General features: G+C 40.9%; 2 protein-coding genes across 2 annotated transcripts in view; both read right to left on the reverse strand.

Annotated features, from left to right (window-relative positions):
- The window catches only part of LOC108678087 (roundabout homolog 2), a 39076-nt gene extending 22514 nt beyond the window's left edge, over window positions 1-16562 (reverse strand). The window contains exons 1-4 of the mRNA XM_047882413.1: window positions 16539-16562; window positions 10811-10908; window positions 9239-9459; window positions 8226-8517 (exon numbers count right to left, since the gene is read on the reverse strand). Coding sequence (XP_047738369.1) covers window positions 8226-8517; window positions 9239-9459; window positions 10811-10871 — 574 coding nt within the window. The 5' untranslated portion in view covers window positions 10872-10908; window positions 16539-16562. The remainder of the gene's footprint in view (window positions 1-8225; window positions 8518-9238; window positions 9460-10810; window positions 10909-16538) is intronic.
- Window positions 16563-16598: 36 nt separating this feature from the next.
- Window positions 16599-22950, reverse strand: part of LOC108678088 (roundabout homolog 2) — a 111262-nt gene continuing 104910 nt past the window's right edge. The window contains exons 4-6 of the mRNA XM_018166431.2: window positions 18156-18309; window positions 17142-17272; window positions 16599-16771 (exon numbers count right to left, since the gene is read on the reverse strand). Of these exons, the coding sequence (XP_018021920.2) occupies window positions 16599-16771; window positions 17142-17272; window positions 18156-18309 (458 nt within the window). The remainder of the gene's footprint in view (window positions 16772-17141; window positions 17273-18155; window positions 18310-22950) is intronic.

Below are 22950 nucleotides of genomic sequence, written 5' to 3' on the forward strand. Positions count from 1 at the left end.
ACGCATTCGATTAACTTTGTTAAACACGATAACGAACATCTAGGTTAATAAATAGAAAGTTTTCGTATCGGTTAACCTAATTAGACATGTTTAGAGAAAAGAGCTCATCAAAGCGGGCAGCAAATGTCTATTTAGTAAACATTTTGTTCCGAAGCTGGAACACTCGAGTCCAGAGGAGCCGACATGCAATGGTGATGGATACGAGCATTTTTATGCGCTTCTCGAGGCATTACCTAATTTCAGAAGCATTTTAACCGCTTCACGTCCTATAATTGCCGCCAAGTCTACCTGTTATTCCTAAATTAAATCATTACAAGTTCATCAGAGTAAAACAATGTTAAAAGTATATTAGCGCAAAGCCATTGAGCTTTAGCTGCGTGGTAAACACAGCACATGCAGTCTTTGTTTTGGGGATTGTTAAACACACGAACAACTGTCACCAAGTTGACAACAAACGAAACCATATCAAGAGGTGTTAAGCGTCGGTAAGAAATGATTATGATGCTTCTGATTGTTAAAAAAATAAATACGCACCAAACGGCAGCTAAAAACAACAAGCAACTCCCATAGTTCTAAAAGGCAGGCACAATACTGCTTAAATTAATTTATTTTACAAATAGAAGTGATGCCGCAACCACAGATGATACGTTAAGGGGAGTTTTGAAAGTTTCGCGCAATTATACAAAACTAGTGTTTAATTTGACTCGATTTAATAATATTCGATTATCATATTCAAGATTATTTGATTTGAAAAAAGAATAACGACTGAATTTAAAAACGAACTGCAAAATAAAATTTTACCCGCAATTTATTGATTTAGCAAGGGATATAACGCAGAGCACATGATGGCTCCACAAGTTTAGGCCTATAATGATAAAGTAATAGTTATGTCGAGCGGATGCATGACACCGGGAATGATGAGGGATGATCATGAGACGACCCACGATGGTATCCGAGCTCGTTAGCGATATTAATGGACAAAAATGAGGCAACGCCAGCTAACCGAATCAACTCTCGGGTACGCACTCTATTCACTGGAGAAACTTCGGCATAAACTTTAGCTAAAGTTCTGCAAGGAAAGAGAAGAAGTTGGCTCGTTCTCGTTCTTCACAGCCAAGCTTGTGAAAAAAACGGAAGGGGCCCAAATTATACATAAATTGGCTTAATTTTCGAGACCATCCGTATCATTTGTAGGGAGTCTGATTGCAAAGAAAATTAACTGCAGCTTCGTAGACAAACGAGTCCTTGTGAGTGAATTCTGAGACACACGTCCTGACATTGAGCGGAGACTGCGATGGTGTCGGAATTCGACGCTTGATGACGGAAAATTTTGAGTGAAGATACAATGATTGTTCGAGGATGACAGACATTTCGTAAGGATTGCTGAAATTGCTTGATGCCAGAAGAAACTGAGTAAAGTTACAGTGATTGTGCGGAGATGACAGAGATTCTTTTAAACCAGAAAAAATTGCGTGAGGATTCAGAGAATGCGTGAGGATGGCATGCAGAGATTGCTCGAGAAAATATGCAGAGATTGCATAAGAAAGGCAGAAGTGACTTGTTGCCACAATAAATTGAGAGAGGATGGCAGAGATTGAGTGAGTAGGACGGAAATAGTACAGGTGCCAAAGGAAGAAGTTTGGAAGGATATGCACTCGTAAACTTACTTGCAGCTGCTCGGTTTAGCGGTACGACAACTGACTTATTTCACAACGAACGCGGTAAATATCGGGAGTATTTTTCCCATAATACGGGTGCATCAATTAAGATATTTGACAATATGAGTACACTTTTGATAATCTTAATTTTTGTAATTCGCTAGAACTGTAGACATAGATGCACGACGTAGTAACGGAGGCTCGGAGAATATTAACACTGCGAGCATATTGATGAAATTCCCCACACAATTCGAAGCAAGTCCTAGGTTAACATTTTTCGTCGTTATATCTGCGCGTATCTGCGGAGGGGCAGGTTGAAGCGCCAGGCACCTTACACCTAAACCGATTGAAGGTCGGCTAAATTAGGCTTTGAAATTAACGCTATTTATTATTATTTTTAGATCTAACAAAAACATTTTTTAACATTAGATGATACAACCTATGATTACATTTTGGAAATAAAGGAAGCTTTAAGAAAGCGAGATCAAGCTCGACTGTTTCACCATAAACTCGCGATAACCTCGGATTGCTTTCATTTCATGATACATTGAAATAAGTGAAAAGAATGTATTCAGGGTTCCGATGACTGAGATCTGGTTTCGAATCAAAACATACTCGCCTATTAATAGGACCTAACGCAACAATGCGTATTACTTTCATTCAAGTATATGGTTAATAGGACCTAACGCAACAAAGCGTATTACTTTCATTCAAGTATATGTATTGCCTAAATTCTAGATAAAAAACAGTTCCGAGTGAAGGCTCATTACGAGATCTAGATGGATCACAACCCTGTGTTCGTGCCCCGGAAATCGTCGTGCATGATATCAAAGGAGTTTCGAGGCAAGAAAGATTGCGAGATCGCGTGTTCAAGATGCGATACGTCGGTGGTCGAAAAATGGGCTACGAAAATAGAAGACGCGGCGCACAATTAGTGATTAAAGGCATTAACGACCACGAGCTAAAACAGGGCGACGTTGTCCGTAGACAAACGCAAGCGAGATGGCCGGGCATGATGAAGGAACTCGAGATGACGAACGATCTTCTATTTGCGGTGCGATGCATCACTTGCGAAATGCAAGTTATCACGTAAGCGTTGTTTAAAAACGTTTCACCGTCAAAGTTTAAAGCCATGCCTCTACGTTGGATTGTCCGAATTCATGCAATATATCATTTAGGTGATACATAAATCTGGGTATTTTATTTCAAATCCCTGAATGGCGTGCATTATTATAATTTGAAGCATTTAATTATAGGTGAACCATGTGACATTCTCATAAGGTATAATGTAAACCTGTCTTCCATTAGACACTCCCAAGGTAAATAGCTTTTAAAAACCTAGACATGTAACTATTATTATGATTATTATATTAAAGCGTTATAAGTTATTAAAAAAATTATAACGCAACAATTATAACAAGAATATAATTGTTCAAATATAAGGATGAAATATTGCAAAACGTGATCAACCTCTTCATACTTCTCCATGAATAAATCACACAGTTATCCTGAATAGAAGTTTTTTTGTTAGAAAGCTATTTCCTAACCAATAAGTCTCAATAATTTCATAGCAATGGCAATGTATGTTTACAAAAAATATCAGTTCAAGTAAATGAACATGAACACAATGTAAAAATATTTCAAAATAAATATAGAATTATTTACTCACCGGAAACATATATGTTGAATTTTGAAATAAACATTAAATTGAACAATAAACAGTGAATATTCGTAAAACCCAATCTAGTGGCAACTGATATTTTAATACGATATAATTGTTAGGTTTTAAGTTCTTACGGTAATTCGTCAAATATATTGTCCGCCTGGTGCGTGTGTGTCATGCGCAGCATAGCTATAGTCTATTTTAACCAACGGCTACGATTTAGTTCGATGCTGGCTCTCGACTTACCTGGTTGAAGGAAATATTTGGTACGTATTTTAATTAGGAATCGTGAACTGAATATTTACCTGCGATTTTAAGATCAATGTGTTCATAGTCGAAATAAAGTGTTTTACTTAGCTTAGTTACCACATGTGCAATACTAATTTTTACTAATGTTCCCCATTGTTTTGTTTGTTTCGCAGAAACCGATTTTAATAAGAAAGTACGAAAAGTCGCGTTTTTCAAATCCTTCGTAACGAATAAGATGCTACAGNCCGCTAAAATTAGAATCCGAAATGGTCAATTCATCACCGTGAACGTAGCTCTTGACAGTCATTCATCGGACAGCTGGATTAGAGATGATCTAATCGAACAGTTGGGTGCTGATACTCGTCCCACCAAGGTCTTTTTGAGTACCATGGAAAACGTGAAAAAGGAAATCGAGACTGCCATTTTGACGAATTTGGAGATCTCCCCACTAGACGGCGGTAAAATAACGTCAATTCCTGTTCTATTTACGAAGCTGTCAGCAAGCTGGCCTTTTTCGAGGAATGATATTCCCACTTATAAAGATGTTGAAAATTTGCCTTATTTGGAAGATGTGCCATTTGATTTCGTGGACGTCGACGTTGGCGTTCTGATAGGCCTGAACTCGTCTGGTCTCATTAAGACCTTTTCTACGGTTGATGGTGAGTGGGACCAACCGTTTGCATCCCTTCACTGGCTCGGTTGGGCGTTCAACGGTCCAGTAACCAGACGTAAGCAGGGAACCCGTTGCAAGCGATCTAAATTGAATATTCACAACCTGGAAGCGGACATAGAAAGCTTCTTTTCGCATGACTACTTTGAGCCTGATGACCAACCTTCTCAGTCGGTAGAGGACGAAAGGTGGCTCAATAAGGTAAGAAATAGTTTACGACGTACTTCGAATGGAAAGTATGAGATTGAGTTGCCGTTCTACGATGATGATGTTTCTTTCCCGCTGAACAGAGCTCAAGTCGAGGTAAGATTTGCGTCTCTGCTGAGAAAATTCAGAAAGGACGAACGTTTTCAGGATGAATACAAAAAATTCATGAATGGTTTATTGGAAAGGAATTATATTGAGAAGGTGCCTCAAGATGATATTGCAGCTCCTGACGGCAAGGTATGGTACTTAACCCACCATGCGGTGTATCACAAACAGAAGAAAAAGATTAGAGTTGTTTTCGACTGTTCTTTGAAATTTAATGGAGTCTCTTTGAATGAAAAATTGATGCAAGGGCCGGATTTGACGAATAATTTGACCGGCGTCCTTTTACGTTTCAGGGAAGGCATTTGTGCATTTACTGCAGACATAGAACAAATGTTTTATCAGGTTAGAGTGCCCTTAAAACAGTCTAATTTCTTGAGATTTCTATGGATTGATGACGCTACTGGTTTGACTTCAGAATATCGGCTTAAAGTCCACGTGTTTGGTGCCCGTAGTTCGCCGAGCGTTGCCAATTTTGCCCTGAGACAGGCTGCCATTGATTTTTCAACGGACCTGCAGACCAAAGGTACGATTTTTCAAAATTTCTACGTGGACGATGTTCTTAAATCGGTCGGAGGGGTGCGAGAAGCAGCAACCTTGTACGGGAACATCAAGAGTGTCCTTTCGCAGGGAGGCTTTAACTTAACTGGATTTTGTGCCAACTCTAAGGAGCTCGTAAATTCGGTTCTTGGCATCGAGGAGTCGAGCGTTGTCGAACCTGTTCACGAAATAGCCGGATATGAGCTGAATAGCCCGACTCTCGGTCTCACCTGGGACACCGAACAGGATGTGTTAATGTACAAGTTCAACTGGCCGGGCCAAGAGGCGACCCGTCGAGATGTGTTGAGCGTGGTTGCATCGATATACGACCCTTTGGGCGTTGCTTCACCTGCCGTGATAAAAGGCAGGAAAATATTCCAAGAGTGTTGTCGCCTCAAGTTGGCCTGGGACGATGTGTTACCTACCATCCTACACAATGCTTGGATGAAGTGGGTTTGCAGCATTAAGGAACTGAACTTGATAAAGATCCCAAGATGCATTAGAGCCCCACGAGGAGCATCAGACGAAGCGGAATCAGTCGAACTCCACGTATTTTGTGATGGAAGCGAAATGGCCTATGGAGCCGTTGCTTACGCAAGGTTCGTTTCGTCACGTAGAGTGGAAGTAAGTCCACCCTTGTTTGCTAAATCACGTCTTACGCCGTTGAGTAGAAATACTCTGAAAACTATTCCTAGGATCGAACTCTGCAGTGCGAAATTGGGCGTGGAGATGGCCTGCGTGCTGACGAGGGAATCTCAAATTTCATTTGACAAGAGGTTCTTTTGGTCCGACTCAATGACAGTTCTTGGTTACATCAAAAATGAGACAAAGCGGTTCCATCGTTTTGTGAGCAATCGTATTTCCTTTATCAGAAGCCATACATCTCCGACAGACTGGAACCATGTCTCCTCGGCAGACAACCCTGCTGACATAATAAGCAGAGGTTCCACTGCAGGAGGATTGTCAAGCAGCGAACTATGGAACAGAGGTCCTTCATTTTTACGTGACGCGCTCCAGATTCCCAAAGAGGTTCCAGCTCTCGAAGTCGATGACGTAGAGATTAAAAGTGAGGCGACAGTCTTCAAGACCTGCAAGTCTCAAGAAAACCCTACAGATATTTTGCTGCAATCCTCGTCCTCTTGGCTAAAACTAAAGGCAAAGGTTGCCTGGTTAAAAAGGTACGCAAGTTACTTGCGAACACGTGCGTCAATTCCCCGACGAGGAATCTCTCTACAAGAGTTGAGTGCTGCTGAACACGCAATTTTGGTATACGTACAAAGAGAGGCATACCCGCAACTAAAAGGGGAAATACTAAATAGAAATGTAAAATGTATTCAATTGAAAAAATTGAATCCTTTCATTGACGATGGCGGTTTGATGCGTGTTGGTGGACGCCTATCGTTGAGCTCTGCCAAGTATTCAGTGCGCCACCCCGTTCTGCGGCCGGGAACCTCCAGCATCAGCGTGCTGATAGCTGAAGAAGCGCATCGCTTGTGCGGTCATCTAGGTAAGTCCACTGTGCTCTCAGCGCTCAGGACCAAATTTTGGATTGTTGGTGCGTCAGTTTTGATAAAGAAAGTCCTCCGCGATTGTTTGATTTGTCGCAAATACCAGGGTAAACCCATGACGCAGCTGATGTCGGACCTGCCGTCATCAAGAGTTGAGGGTGACGTACCTCCCTTCACTCACGTGGGCGTGGACTACTTCGGACCCTTCAGTGTCGTTCACGGTAGGAAGTCAGAGAAGCGTTATGGAGTAATTTTTACGTGCATGAGCTCACGGGCGATTCATCTAGAGATCGCACCTGCACTCACAACAGATTCCTTTTTGAACGCTTTCAGTCGATTTGTGAGCAGAAGGGGCAACGTCTCTTCAGTCACAAGTGATAACGGCACCAACTTCGTCGGAGCCTACAGAGAACTGAAAACCTTGATCGAGTCATGGAATAAATCAGACATTGATGCATATATGACGCGACATTGCATCGAGTGGAAGTTTAATACTCCCTACGCAAGTAATTTCGGTGGAGTTTGGGAGAGGCTGATCCGGATCGTCCGCAAGGTTTTGTCATCCTTGTTAAGCGAACAACCGGTAAAGTTATCGGACGACCTCCTTTCGACCTTAATGTGCGAGGTGGAGGCCATCGTAAATAACAGGCCTCTAACTGCCGTAAGCTATGATCCTAACGACCACGACGCACTAACGCCAAATCATCTCCTGCTTTTAAATTCCTTGGATACCTTTCCTCCTGGTTTGTTCACCTCTTCAGACGCGTACCACTTGCGTCGATGGAAGCAAGTGCAATATCTCGCCGACCAGTTTTGGAGCCGTTGGCGCCGTGAATATTTGTCGCTTTTGCAGAGCCGTCAAAAGTGGAGCTCAACAAAACGACCGATACAGGAGGGTGATCTGGTTCTGGTGGTGGATCAGAACTTGCCTCGCAACAATTGGCCTCTTGGGCGCGTGGTTGAGGCGCTTGAGAGTGCAGATGGAAGAAAACGTTCAGCCAAGATTCGGATCGCCAAATTTCGTGACTCTTCCGTCACTCGATTGGGCACATTGATAGTGGAGCGTCCAATAACCAAGCTGATTCTTTAAGAACTTCAGATGAGCTTTTTTAAATATTAAATTTGTGTTATCTCAAAATTTGGGGCCGGTGTTAGGTTTTAAGTTCTTACGGTAATTCGTCAAATATATTGTCCGCCTGGTGCGTGTGTGTCATGCGCAGCATAGCTATAGTCTATTTTAACCAACGGCTACGATTTAGTTCGATGCTGGCTCTCGACTTACCTGGTTGAAGGAAATATTTGGTACGTATTTTAATTAGGAATCGTGAACTGAATATTTACCTGCGATTTTAAGATCAATGTGTTCATAGTCGAAATAAAGTGTTTTACTTAGCTTAGTTACCACATGTGCAATACTAATTTTTACTAATGTTCCCCATTGTTTTGTTTGTTTCGCAGAAACCGATTTTAATAAGAAAGTACGAAAAGTCGCGTTTTTCAAATCCTTCGTAACGGATAAGATGCTACAATAATAATAATGGAATACAATAGCAATTTAACTACAATATGATACAAAAAATGGAAAATGAAACAACTACATTGAGTAAAAACACGCGATCGCCACGCACCGCTGATCTGCAGAGTGCCAGACCCGAGGACGGTGTAGCGCGGGTGGTCGGCGGGTATGGGCGTATCATCGCCCTCCCTCAGCCAGGCTATGGACGGCGTCGGGTCGCCCTGGGCCTGACACCGGAACATGGCAACGGAGGACCTCGCTACTGATACATCGCTGGGACGCACTGCCAGCAAGGGTGGCGGGAGGCGGGTAGTGGCGGGCACTCTGAGTAACGCCCGTGACACGATAGACCCCGACGCCGACACGGCGGCACAGGTATACCATCCAGCCTGGTCCCGACGTACCTGAAGCACAGCATGTGTTCTTGAGACGTGGCTATAGTGTCTTACTAGCGGACGTGATACTGTATCTTAAATGACACGTATCAATTAAAGACACAAACCCATGTATCGCCAGAAAATAGAACGAAAATATATTTATTGTTAAGTTCATTCTATAATCCACTGCACACGCACAGATTTTCGGTATGAAATTCAAGGATCGTCGATTGTAGAAATATGAATTTTACCACACGATTTTTCAGATGCGCTCAAAATGGCAGAATTTTAACCTGCTCTTAATCGCTATTGAATAACTCATGCGAATTAGTGAGAAGTGCAAGAAGGCACTTTAGACTGCAAAGGCTACGTTTTGAAATTATTACGAGGAATTGGTTGATAATAACTTCGTGATAGGCGGCACCACCAATCATGAAGGTAAACCATTAACATACCGGTATATTTAACGTTTACTCCACAATTACAGTACGATCCCGTCCCAGAGTAGGAGCACAGCAAATCTTTACTCTAATTTGGCAATTGGCTGGTACTGTCCCATATGATTACATTGATTAGATAAAAATTACTCTAGACTTCTGGTATACGCTGGTAAAAATTAATAAAAATGTCGAAAAATATTAGAATCAAACAATAAATGATTAGCGATTAGCATTTGATCGACAAGAAAAAAATCGAGAAATATCAAGTCCACTTAATCAATAACTGGAGAAATTTGGGGAACACCGACCTTACTGATGATGAGGGTGCCCTCTACATTGACCCAAATGTTGGGCGAGTCTTCTTGGTCGGCCGAGGGTGGACTGGCGCGCGGCAGCAGCAGTTTAAGGTCGTCACGGCGGCTCCAAACTACCAGCGGTGGCGGGCGACCAACAGCCAGACACTCGAAAGCCGCCGATGCGCCTTCCTCGACGGTTACGTCTTCAGGTTGCACGAGGAACTCCGGAGCGGCTGTGTGGCGGGTTACATCAAGATATTTCAATTCTAATGATATTCGTTTATGATTTTTTACAGACCTTTATACTCGTTTCTTATGTTTTAATCGTAATCATAGTCGTTTATGATATTTTAATATATTATCAACAAAACAGCAGTTTTGTTAATATTTAGCGAATTGATTGGAATGATAGGTATCAGCAAAATTAAGAGAGGATCAACGTAGATAAACATCTGCAGAGTACCGTTCGAATTCCCATGAACTCCAAATTGGAAGAGAAGCGCAGAGGCGGACTGAGACACAGAGAACGTAAAAACGGCATGAGTTCATTAAAAATGAACATGAAAAGACACAAATGCAGATGAAATTCCGAGATTTCAATGGAAAATTTTGTGGAATGTTTTGTTTTTATTTAAACAGAAAATGTGATCCTCAAAAATCAGTTAATTAATTCCAGGCTCACATTCACGTGGGTAGCATTCATCTTGATTGAGGTAATGAGCTCCCAAGAGTGTGATTGCATCGAAACTTGATGCAGCTGGAACTGGGAACGCAATCAACGAGGTTATTTTTGTTCCGTGTTTGTTTTTAATCGGTGTTTTGATTAAAAATTGCTGTTAACTTAAATTAAAATCTTCATTCCATGTCATTTGATCAGTTTTCGTGCGATTCAAATTATGCTCTCTTTGATTTGATTAATGTTCAGCGATGAAAAAATTTTCAAGTTTCTGAATGACGTTAAAACTCTCATTGATGAATACAAGTTGAGATGGAATAGGCAATTAATGTAAAGAATTTAAATTTTCAGACGAGATTGCAATCTGATTGAGCGAAAATTAAAATTTCATCCTGTAAAATTTTTACCTGCATTTATCTGTTAGGCGGAAAGCGGAAATTTCATGCATGCTTCAATTCTAGAAGAATAAAATTTGAAACCTTGATGTTGTGAATATCATCATGCTGAAAAATAACTGAATAAGTGCACTGAATATTGCCGCTCGATCGATTAAGAGGAAGATAATACAATGTCGCAATTTATAGCAATGCACTGACCATTTTAAAATAAGAATGGGGCTATGAGGAATTGGTAATTTGTTTCCTTCACCCGACAATATTAAAATAAAAGGACCCTATGAAGGTGATTATATTCGACACTACATTGTCGTCGGTGAACGATACAACACTGGTAATATATAATTAAGAAAAATACATAAGGAATAGCTAATTTCCGTTAAAACGCTGACAATATGAAAAGGACAATGAAAAAAATCACAATAAAGTAATTAACGCAAATCATTCGTTCATACGACGAATGATTTGATTTGTTTAGAGGCGTAATTGAGAGTAACTGTAACTTTTACTCACAGTAGACGGTGAGTGAGGCGTTGGCCCTCGCAGTGCCCACCACGTTGACGGCCTCACACATGTACGTGTCCTCGTCTGCCGGCGTCACGTGAGACAACCTGCGGGACAAACGTCTTTGTTTGGCGTGGAGGCAAACGCAAGACTTTGTACAGCATGCAAGACAAACCCAAGGCTTTGTTTGGCATGGAGATCAAACGCAAGACTTTGTTCAGCATGCAAGACAAACCCAAGGCTTTGTTTGGCATGGAAGGCAAACGCAACAGTTCGTCTTTGTTTGGCACGGAGAATAAACGCAACAGTTCGTATATGTTTGGCATGGAAGGCAAACGCAAATGTTCGTCTTTTTTAGCATTGGGAACAAATGCACGAATAGCTTCTTACGAAACCATTGAAAATAAATTCAAGTGAATTGGCAACCGTATATCATATGAATAGAATGTTACTTTTATCATCAAACCTCTCGTTGAACTTTGCAAAATATTCGTTACTTGAGACAGTGAATTCATGAACGTATGTTTTCCAAATTTTCTGAGTACGATTCAAACGGTAATTCACACGGAGCGATTCAAGTAACGACTGTCATAATAAAGATTATATAGTACGATAGAGGTACGCTAGGAAACCCTACAGAATTTTATTGCAACAAGCAACCATCTCCCCATACCAGTGCAGCCTACAAACATTCCTCTGCAGTTTCTGAAACATGCCCAGCAAGACGGGCAATTTTTATCAATAACTTTAGAGGGGAAAAGAGAATAAGTTAAGAGAGAAGAGGCCACGGGTGGGGCCCATGGATCACGAGCTGGGCCATCATGGCGGTCATAAAGTGGGACGACGGTCACTTGAGCGCCAGCTTGAGTATGAGGAGGGCCAGATCGTCCCAGGCTCATACCATCCCACCAAAAAACATGCAGGCAGAAAAATGGGTGGGTAAATGACCAGATTGTCCCTAGCTTATATAATTGTATTAAAGAGAATCATGCATGCTGAAACATGAATGGGTAATGTCTAAATCATGGCACACTTTCAAACCCAAATCGAGAGCAGAGAGCGGACGTAGCACTGATCAGCAATTTTACCGGACCAAAGTGGGTCAGAATCCCCCACACAAGCACAAGAAGTGAATCGCTCTTGCGGACAATGACCTGCTTATTTCTCTGTGTCGGCGCAGTCCAGGGCAAAATTTCATCTCAACAAGAGCGACCGTTCGGTGAACGGGCTAATAAATTGAATAAAAATTCCCAGGTAGGACAGACCTTGAGTCAGGTTAAAATATAAGAAGATTCTTCATGATTTCGTCATTTAAAAGAACAGCGTTAGGTTTAAGTCCGCGTGCTAAGGGAAGAAGCTTACAAACATTACTCCGGTAATAACGATTTCAGTTCACAAATTATCACCATGATACGGATCACAAATTCAGACAATTTGAAACTAGCAGCAATATTAGCGGACGAATATATAATAAGTTGGAAAAGATTTTTAGGGATAGGAGGAATTACTATAAAAATACATTCGTAATCGTTCAAATACATGAAACCATCCTAGAATTATCATTATCTTATTTTGGCCTACAATTTACAAACTGTCTTCACTTGTCAACAGTGTAAAGCGAGGAGTGAACAAAAAAAATTAATAACCAAGTATAAAAATTCAATGAACAATTCAGGGATCTGAGAAATGTTATCTTTCCAGCCGAGACATGAAAATATCGCCTCTATAGATAATAATTTTTCAACCCAGGCATCCGCAAAACAATTTCCCATGAGTTATCCACACACCTGCGTTTAGTATATATGCATAATTATAACTTCTTTCTGCTTATCCTCACAAATCAATTAAGTAAATCACAGTTTGGCAGCAAGGCAAGGAATATGACTTCCCATGTCGCATTTCATTTCTGAAAAGAGTTAATGTCGCAATATCTGACTTTTAATCTAGGTATTATTTCCATAAACAAAAAGGTGAAATCCACGTATATAACCTTGCCGACTTCATTTCTCAGGAAATACATTTGACATAATTAAAAGTTTGACTCTAGCACAATGCAAATTGTATTGAAAAAACGAAAATTTAAATTTTTTGCCGATTATTGTTCAGTGAACGTAATGCGTGACTGCAGCCGAGCCGTGGCTTCAAGGGTCACAGAATCTCAGCGCCAACGCTGCACTCAGAAAAGAAAAACGACAGAAATATTGTCCAAATAGTGACACGTATAAATAATACGTGTATGTTCAAATAGTCTGAACGTATCAATAACACGCCATTTTTCCTGGTGCCAAATAGGATGAAAATAACCCACACAAGGGTAAAAACTGCATCGCTATCCGGACAAAGTTCCACTTATTTCTTAGAGTGATGGGTTTGGTGCAGCATCAAAGTATTTCAGGCAAGAGGCATCGCAAGCCTTCTGCAGAGCAACTCATGTTGGCAGAGCAGTAGGCAGAGCAACTCATGTTGGCAGAGCAGTAGGCAGAGCAACTCATGTTGGCAGAGCAGTTGGCAGAGCAACTCATGTTGAGAGCAGTTGGCAGAGCAACTAATGTTGGCAGAGCAGTTGGCAGAGCAACTCATGTGGGCAGAGCAGTTGGCAGAGCAACTAATGTTGGCAGAGCAACTCATGTGGGCAGAGCAGTTGGCAGAGCAACTCATGTGGGCAGAGCAGTTGGCAGAGCAACTAATGTTGGCAGAGCAACTCATGTAGGCAGAGCAGTTGGCCTCTGATTTGGAAAGCAGGATTAATGGGCCGCGGCTCATGCAACATCACGTGAGAGGTCAGCACTTCTCTTGATCTCAAGAAGCCTATTTATATTATTTATCTTACCCATATTTATGTTACACATGAAAAACTTGGGTACAACGGACATCTTGTAAGCTGTCAGCAGCATTGATTTCTCACCATTGTAAAACGGAGTAAGGTGCAGAAATATTTGATTAAAGTTTACTCATTTTCTTAAAAGCACGCAAGATTAAGTAACCAGTAACCACCGCTGATGTATATTATTTAATTACTCATTGTTTCCTAACATACTGTGAAGGCTGAATCGAGGTAAAATTCATCAATAGCTTTTGCTGTGTTGCATTCGAAGTAAACTTTCTACAGGAATTAACATTTGATAATAACGTACTTCCTCAATCAGAGTTATCTTTGAAATAACTATAACATTTCAAGACGCTACACAGTACACACGTAACTACAGATTGGATATATATGAATTCAAGTTGCGTTATAAGAATTAAATTAAAACTACGACATTAGGTCGCAACTTTCGGGTACATCAATTTAGCTTAAAAATAAAATAAAATGACCAGATAGAATAAAAAAGTTCTTCCATAAGTCAGGCGATGATCAGCAACGACCATTGAGCACGGATTAACTCAATCTCAATTACGGAGGAGCGGAGGGGTGTTAAGCACTCAATTAAGATCGATCAGACGTGAGCTTTAACTGATGGCAATTCAGAGCTGAGATATTCCACTCGTATATAGCCGACAAAAGCAGCTGTTCTCGTACAAGATCAACCTTAAGGCTAACGCATGAGCCATAATTGCAAGCGATGACGTGAGCGCTGGCCTATCAGTATCAGGAGTTGGGATCAGGCTTGACTTTGATCTCAAGTTACGGTGAAAACTTCAAATAGCAAATTCAATGAGGGGAAAAATTACCAGCAATATTTTCCAATTTTTCAATTTATTTCATTATTACTGATTATTATTTAATTATTTATACTGTTGAAGATTCGATCAAAGAAATCGCTTAAGATGAAAATTAGTAATCGTTTTGAACTCATTTTTCGAACTATCGATGTTCAGATCATTCCGGACCTTTGTAGGACCTCTGCAACAATTAGGAAGAACTCCAATAAACAATTAGTAACGACACAAGAAAACTCAATAACAATTACGCTAACATAATCAGTAATAAATTCTCAGTTCTTGGTAAGACCACAAGATGATGGATGAAGGTCATCCAGCCACCATACTACTATCTCGTGTATATCCTTGCTTTTCTTAAATGATCTGATTATCTTCCCTTAAATTACAAGTGTGCCCTTCATAAAATAATTACCAAGATACAGGGTGATTTACGGAAACTTTCTGATTTGGAAGCATTACAAAAAAGAATTAGTCCAGATATCATTACAATCTAAATTTTATTGAAAAAGACATTACCTGATTTTTTGTATCACTCAGATTTATATATGACATCGTACAAATAACGGCCCCATTGTCAATGCATTCAGTTAATCGACGTTGGAAGTTCCGTTCAATTCGCTTAGCCATATTGACGGGTATGTTGGCGATGGCTTGGACGTATGTTGTTTTAAAATGAGGTAGGGTCCTTGGACAGTCATAGTAAACATCCGATTCAAGATAAACCCATAAAAAATCACACGGAGACAAATCGGGGGATTGGGCCGGCCAAAGAAGGTCACCTCTCAAGGAGATGAGGCGCTCTGCAAAATGTTGTCTCAGAAGATCCATCGAACATCGCGCTGTGTGGGCCGTGGCTCTCCTGTTGGTACCAGAGATCCCTGACATTCACTTCAGCCAGTTTTGCCAAAAAAGGCGTCGATCCTTTGCGTGTACCGAGCTGCAGTCGCTGTTACTGCGCATTCGTTTTCCTCAAAGAAATAAGGGCCAATTATGCCGACTTTTGACACCGCACACCATACAGTTACGCGTTCACAATGAAGTGGCCACTGATGGAGTTCACGCCGATGTTCAGTTCACTTCAAAAACGCATGTTTTGCTCGTTTACACTGCCGGAAATGTGGAAGTGAAACCTCATCGTTAAGGAAAACGACTGCATCGTAAGGCAAGTTCTCAAGAAGCGCATCGCATGCATTTCGGCGACTAATAAATTCGTTTCCGCCGAGTTCATGTGCCAGAGACAATTTGTAGGGATGAAATTGCAGTTCTTTGTGGAGTATTTGTGCCACACTGCTATTCAAAATCTCCAAGATAGCATCGTGCTTACGTGCTGAACGGTGTGGAAAACGTAGAAACACCTCTAACTCTCTTAACGTTTTCGGATGTTGCGGCAGTCCGCTGACCTCCAGACCCTCTTGCATTCTCACTTCCACTTGCACTAAATGTGTTCACCCACGTAACAATCGATTTCCGACCAGGAACCCGACCTGTAGGACGAAAACGGAACCGAACACGGAATGCGCGTTGAGTAGCGATAACGTACCGGCCATTAGAAAAGTACGCCTCGACAGCAAACGCACGCTGCTCACTTGTCCAATGCGTAATGGCAACAGACAGGCGGGACACTAAACTTCATGACCTTGCCTTTTATATGAAATACTACCCTCCCTTTCCGACCACATCTAGCTGCATGGCGTGTCATAAATACATGAATTTTCCGTGAATAGCCCTGTTCAACATATCTTCCAATTTAGTGAGCCTAAGTAACTGCAAATGCCGATGAGTGGCAGATAGTAATTTTCTGGGGGCTCATATTCGTTCATTACCGTTCCAAGTATTACAGAAATTAAAATAAGAACTTTTAACACAAAAAACTCAAAATCTTCCGTACATGTAAATAGAACAAACGGAGAAATCCCTTGAGCGTGTGGTTCCTCGAGTATTGTGGTTACCTTACTGGAGCGTAGTGTAGTGTGGTCACCTGAGCGTGTGGTCCTTGAGTACTGTGGTTACCTGACCGTGTGGTCCTCGAGTGCTGTGGTCACCTGAGGGTGTGGTCCTCGAGTACTGTGGTCACCTGAGCGTGTGGTCCTCGAGTACTGTGGTCACCTGAGCGTGTGGTCCTCGAGTACTGTAATCACCTGAGCGTGTGGTCCTCAAGTACTGTGGTCCGGTGCTCGGGCAAGTCCCCCCTGAGGCGGCGCCAGGTCACCAGGGGGGGCGGGTCGCCGGACACCTCGCACTCCAACTCCACCGTCCGCTCCGTGAGCGTCACGGTGTCGCGAGGCCCACGGATGAACGCAGGCTTGACTGCAATACAAACATGCGTCTTCTTTATCTAATCATAAAATGATTAGAAAATGATGATTCAATTAAATGATTTAAATGTCTCGATCAGTACGAGTAACTATATTCGATTACTCGCTCGTTATTTCACTTTATAGTCTAGGAATATTTATTTACCAATAAATGTTAAGGTAGTTCAAAGAATGTAAATGAAATAAGAGTTGAATTTAACCGAGAGTAAAATTTCATAGCTTGAGTACAATTTTCGATTACTCGTTTCACAATATTTCTAAGACCTCAGGTAGTTCTTAGAGTTCAAAAGATTCAAATCATACAAGTTTTGGATGAGAAAATAAAGAAATTGCCCAGCAGACTTGGTCATTAAGGTGCTCACTGTGGACAGAGAGCTGGATGGGCGGCGTGGTCTTGCTGCCCGCCAGGTTCCAGGCCTCGCACGTGTACTGCCCAGCGTCGCTCTGCTCCACGTCCCGGATCACCACAGAGCCTTCGTCCACAAACTCGTGCCTGTTGATCATAGTACGGTTCCTTACAAATATGGTTGCTTATTAATAGGGTTGCTGATCAATAGGGTTGCTGATCAATAGGGTTGCTGATCAATAGGGTTGCTGATCAATAGGGTTGCTGATCAATAGGGTTGCTGATCAATAGGTTGCTGATCAATAGGTTGCTGATCAATAGGTTGCTGATCAATAGGTTGCTGATCAATAGGTTGCTGATCAATAGGTTGCTGATCAATAGGGTTGCTGATCAATAGGTTGCTGATCAATAGGTTGCTGATCAATAGGTTGCTGATCAATAGGGTTGTTATCAATAGGGTTGCTGATCAATAGGGTTGCTGATCAATAGGATTGCTAAATTGTCAATACGATCCTTTTCCTAATAAAGCATGTCTACCTTAAATTACTGACCTACCATTTGTTCGGCCATTAAACAAGCTGTTCTTCAATAAATAACTGTAAACCTCCTGATATCTCTCTCTCAGTGTCAGATGATCGCAGAATTTGATCTCTATTATTCTACAAGAGCTAAACTCAGAAAATAAATAGCTCATATCGTCCAAATAGTGAAACACTATTTCACCCACCACACGAGTGGACGCAGTACAGTTACGCTTTTTTGCCGGTCCAAACTGTGTCAGTAAGACCCATACAAGGGTAAAAAGTGTATCGCTATTTATATTAAGTCACAATATTTCTCTGCATGTATGTGTTGCAGCAACAAAGTGCAAGGAGGGTTGCACCTAACCTGTGCGAGGCCTGGATATTCTCTGCAAGTTTGTGTTGTAGCAACAAAGTGCGAGGATGGTTGGACCTAACCTGTGCGAGGCCTGGATATTCTCTGCAAGTTTGTGTTGCAGCAACAAAGTGCGAGGAGGGTTGCACCTAACCTGTGCGAGGCCTGGATATTGACGACCTGTCCGTTCTTGCGCCACCGCACCAGCGGCTCCGGATGTCCCCGCGGCGGCATGCACTCGAGCAGCGCGACCTCTCCAGCCGCCACCACCGTGTCCGCCGGGGTAGCTCTGAAGTCGTCCCGCAGCACTGCGGTACAGAGTGACCATAAATTAGGTTACATTCTTTATTTAGCTTGTATTTGGATGCTCTCTTTGATTTCAATTTTCTTGGCAAATTAGGGTTGTTTTATGTTTTCATAATACTGAATGGGTTACATTGTCCAATAGCGACACACTTTCTGTACGTAGGAAGCACTGATAAGCCTTTTTGTTGTGTCAAACTAGGTCAGAATGTCACACACAAGAGCAAAAAAAATATAACTCAGTACTCACTGCAGTAAGTGACAAAGAGCGCATTTTCTCGTCGACGAAAACGTGAAGTCACGAACGGACAGACAGACGGACGGACAGACGGACATGGCGAGCACAATAGTACATTTTTTCAGAAATGAGAAAATGCGCTAAAAAGTAGGCACAAGAGCACAGGTCGCCCTTTGGACAAATTCTCATCTATTTTTACAGGTGCAACGTGCCAGGGGATGAAAATATGCTGCCCATGAATAAATTATCTGATATAATTTGGTAACGAATTATATAGTGGCACCAAACAGTAATAAATAATCGTGAGGCATAGTTCCATCAGTATGAAGACGAAAAAATTACATTACGAGTTGAGGTTGATCCAACGTCACTGGGAATATGGGATTGAAATGCACAAGTGTTGAACCTAACATAGGCCAACGTGATATAAAAAGAGTTCCGTAGACATCATCGGACATAAAATTGTGAACGACATATTCAACAAATTTATCGCATAGTAGTAAGCAAAATAGTAATTCAGTTTAGGTGCAGAACTCCGACTAGGGGCTCCTTTCTACAGGGGGCAAAATATCTCGGAAAGTTTTCGAAGTAAATACCATCGAATCGGCAGATCCTTGAAAGCATTATGAAGGTAACAAATATTTCCACATGAAAACGTATCATTTGAAATGAATGTATGTAAAAAAAGAAAACAATACCCGAAGTAATGATGTACATCCGAGTGCTTCAGTTGAATCTTCCACTTTGAAGAAACAATCCAAACACGAAATTAAACTTGTTCCAAAAATTTTGGCAAAAAGTTCGTTGCAAAACTGCAAAACTTCATAACCATTTCAAGTTGTTTTTCTTCCATAGTTTATAATTTAGAGGCGAGTAAAGACGTGTAACTCATAATGAGACGAGACAAATATGAAAGAAAATCATAATGAGTTTAGGCGCGAGAATATAAACAATATTCTTTATAATTTCTTTGCCATTGGCTAAGCTTAGATCAAATATGCAACAGGAAAAAGATCACTAACGCTAGAGTAATTGTAATGAGAATGAAGCCACTCAATACCGCCTTTGTAGCCTCTAGTGAATAAAAACTGAGAAAAATATTTCCGGGTTTTTGCAGTTCAAAGTTGAGGCCCGAGGTCGGGCTAAAACAAAATATTTAGAGTTCCCTTACAATCGAGGTAATATTACAAGCTGCGACCGTGAATGTTTTCATTTAAACACAAGGACACAATATGAAGGGATAAATTGAATTCGTTTAACTGTTTTCCATAGCAATCAATATTGTGAAAATAATAACGATCGAAGCGGGAAAGACAAGGAAGAAAAATTAAGTGAAATCATTTCATCGGGTCACAAGCTAACCAGGAGCTTCAAGCTCAATTTCACTTTGATGATCCATTCAACTTTGAGGAGAAATAAATTTGAGTGCGCCGGATTGCAGCTACAGGGCCGCCTTTTATGAGCGCAACTAAGATAAAGACTCGAGGAGTAAAAAGCTACACGATAGTGAAGCACGTAAAACAAAGACATGTCCTGGCATGTAGTATCCGAGGACTGTACGTGCATCGTATACATGATACGTGCACCGTATAGTCCTAATACAGGATACGTGCGCTGTAATCACAGGAGTCACGTGCGGCTTGAAGGGATGATTGCAGATGCACGCGATACTCGACCGCCGCAGTTACAACACAACTTGTCCGTCTCTCATTACCGCGAAACTGGAGTAGTTCTCAAGGCGGACTAATTGTTATAATACATGCGAAATCGCGCGCGAAAAGTCTTATGGTAATGCACAGTAGTTAATTTTTTATAGCAATCAACTTGCAACACGCGACATTGAAATATTCCGCAGTTAACGTTATCTCAACTTTATGTCTTCTGACGCTGCCTCCCCGGAATTATTTAGAGCAAGCTTGCGTGTTGTCTAGCCGTAAAAATGACATTACATCATACTTGCACTTCAGATCGATTAAATGTCAAATAAACACGTCAATACTCAGCTCTATAACACATAACGTATGACGCTACTAATACGAGTGCGTCAATTTTCAGCAACAACGCACGACGCTTGAGCCACGAATACTTAAAAGTAGGAATAGACAAGCCAGTAAACCCGACACGACATGTAGTCAGTAATGTTGGATTAGATGTGGATTCAAAACGGAGATCGCATTTCTACCGCGACTGCTTGACTGACGTTTGATCATGGAGAGCTGCCCTGGCCAATTGCTATATGGTCGCTCGTCCGCGTGGCTTCGTGGGGAGGGTTAACCTCCATACACCACAACCCAAATGCAAAGGAACATGGGTACTTTCTGAGCTCGTTTGTTAACATTCATTCAGAACCAAGTAGATAGGAGATGCAATTAAATGATCGTAAATGCACACAGGCTTTTGTTAAAATGTTCTTTCACCGAGTCCTTGTTCTCTATAGATTAAAGTTAACGAAGTTTTGAATGGTCAAAACCATACTGAAGAAGTAAGAGTTTTCATTCTGTTCTAATTAGGCTAGTCAACTAAACCATAATTCTTTGATTAGTCAATCAAGACCATTAGGGTACGTGAAGAAAAAAGATTTCGCATACTATTAATGCTGTGTTTTAATAGATAGTCCCCTTTCGCAGCGCGGGAAATGTCAACCTATATCCCTCTCTAGCTCGTATTTAGAATTAATGGAGCCGAGGATATGCTATCATAGCATCTTAACAAAAAAAANATTATTTAATGTGAAAGATTACATTCTTTTATGTCTAAATATATTTTTTTTGAATACACATTCCAATCGAACAATGAAATTCAACCTAAAGTACATTAATGATTAAATAGCTATAAATGTTATTAAATCTAGATTTAAACATAGGACTTGAAGAATTAGGGACTTATCATCCATATCATACTAAAATGGTTATTACTTAGTATGATGGACTTACTGAAACTATAGCTTGATTATGGATTTATTATGGCATGCATGTATTTAGTAAATAGGAAAATTATACTTGCAAGAAACTTTTTGAATAACTTTGATATAATAAACATTCTTGAACGATTGTTGTTCAGTTCAAATGAAATCGAAGATCTCTGCCCAGCCTATTCACATCGCGCAATTCCAAAGACTCGGTCACGATTCCCTTTGCAGTGTACTGAGTTGACCACATAAGAATAAAAAAACAGCCACCAAAGCGGTCGCTTTGAATAAAGAACCAAATAAATTCGAGGTAGGAATAAATTCGTGCCGTAGACATGAGATTCCGCTCTGACATTTCAGTGGAATATAATTAGGGATTGTTTGGAGGAAGCAAATAATTCACGTTTTTATCATGCATTAATTTTCGAGTATTTTAATTTACCCAGAACGTTTTAGTAACTTGGACTCTTCGCTGATAATTCTAAAGAACATAAAATAGTTTACAATGATTATATACGTCATAATATCACTCGTTTGCTTGAATCGCAAATTCACTAAAAACTTAATAGCAAAGAAAACACCACAAAATTTCATAGTATCTTTAAAGAAAACGTTAGATGGAGCTGGACTCCGAAACGTTTTCTTTAAAGATACTATGAAATTTTGTGGTGTTTTCTTTGCTATTAAGTTTTTATATACGTCAGTTTTAGGTCCGAGCGAACTTTTCCCCACGTCCACAGCGTTGGGTCGACCCTTTGGCAAGGTTTATAGCAACGTAACTGCCATGTGGTTTCATTACCAAACGTGGCAATTTCCAGGACTTATACAACTCGGCACAAAAACCAACCTTCACAAGAAGGTCTCATAACGAACATTGAAAATGCATGGCCAAATCCTCAATCAAGGGTTTGAGAATAAATATGTCATGGAGTAACGCGGCTTTCGATATATTCTTCGCACAGCAGGAGAAACGTATTGCAAATTGTGCTGCAATAATTAACTATGCGACCACAAGGGAACAGATCACGCAGGGAATAATAAATTTCCTTTTCTAAATGTCAGAGCGAACTCAAGGTAGAATTCCTACAGAGAGCATGCAATATAAAAAGCTGCATCACGTCGCAAATGTCCAAGCCGACAACGTGAAACTCATTCTTGATCTTGTACTCAAAGGAGAATATCTCAATATCAAATAAACATTCTAGACATTAGTGGCAAAAGTTTTTGCATTGATACTTTATTTGATCGTTGAATTATTGCCAGATTTCGGAATTGAAGCTCGACGGAGAAAAAACTGACCGAGTTGGATCGGTCTATTTGACCGTCGCCTTCGCGGCACACTCAGAACTACGAATAATAATACAGATTAGTTAAGTATATATAGTTATAATGATTGTCCAACTAGTGACACACTTAACTATCCTCAGCGCGAGTGGAGTGGACGTGTAGCACTGATATGCCGTTTGCCGAGTGAAACTGGTTAATGGATGATACACACAA

This window comes from Hyalella azteca, unplaced genomic scaffold (assembly GCF_000764305.2).
Source record: "Hyalella azteca isolate HAZT.00-mixed unplaced genomic scaffold, Hazt_2.0.2 contig10360, whole genome shotgun sequence".
NCBI lineage: Eukaryota > Metazoa > Arthropoda > Malacostraca > Amphipoda > Hyalellidae > Hyalella > Hyalella azteca.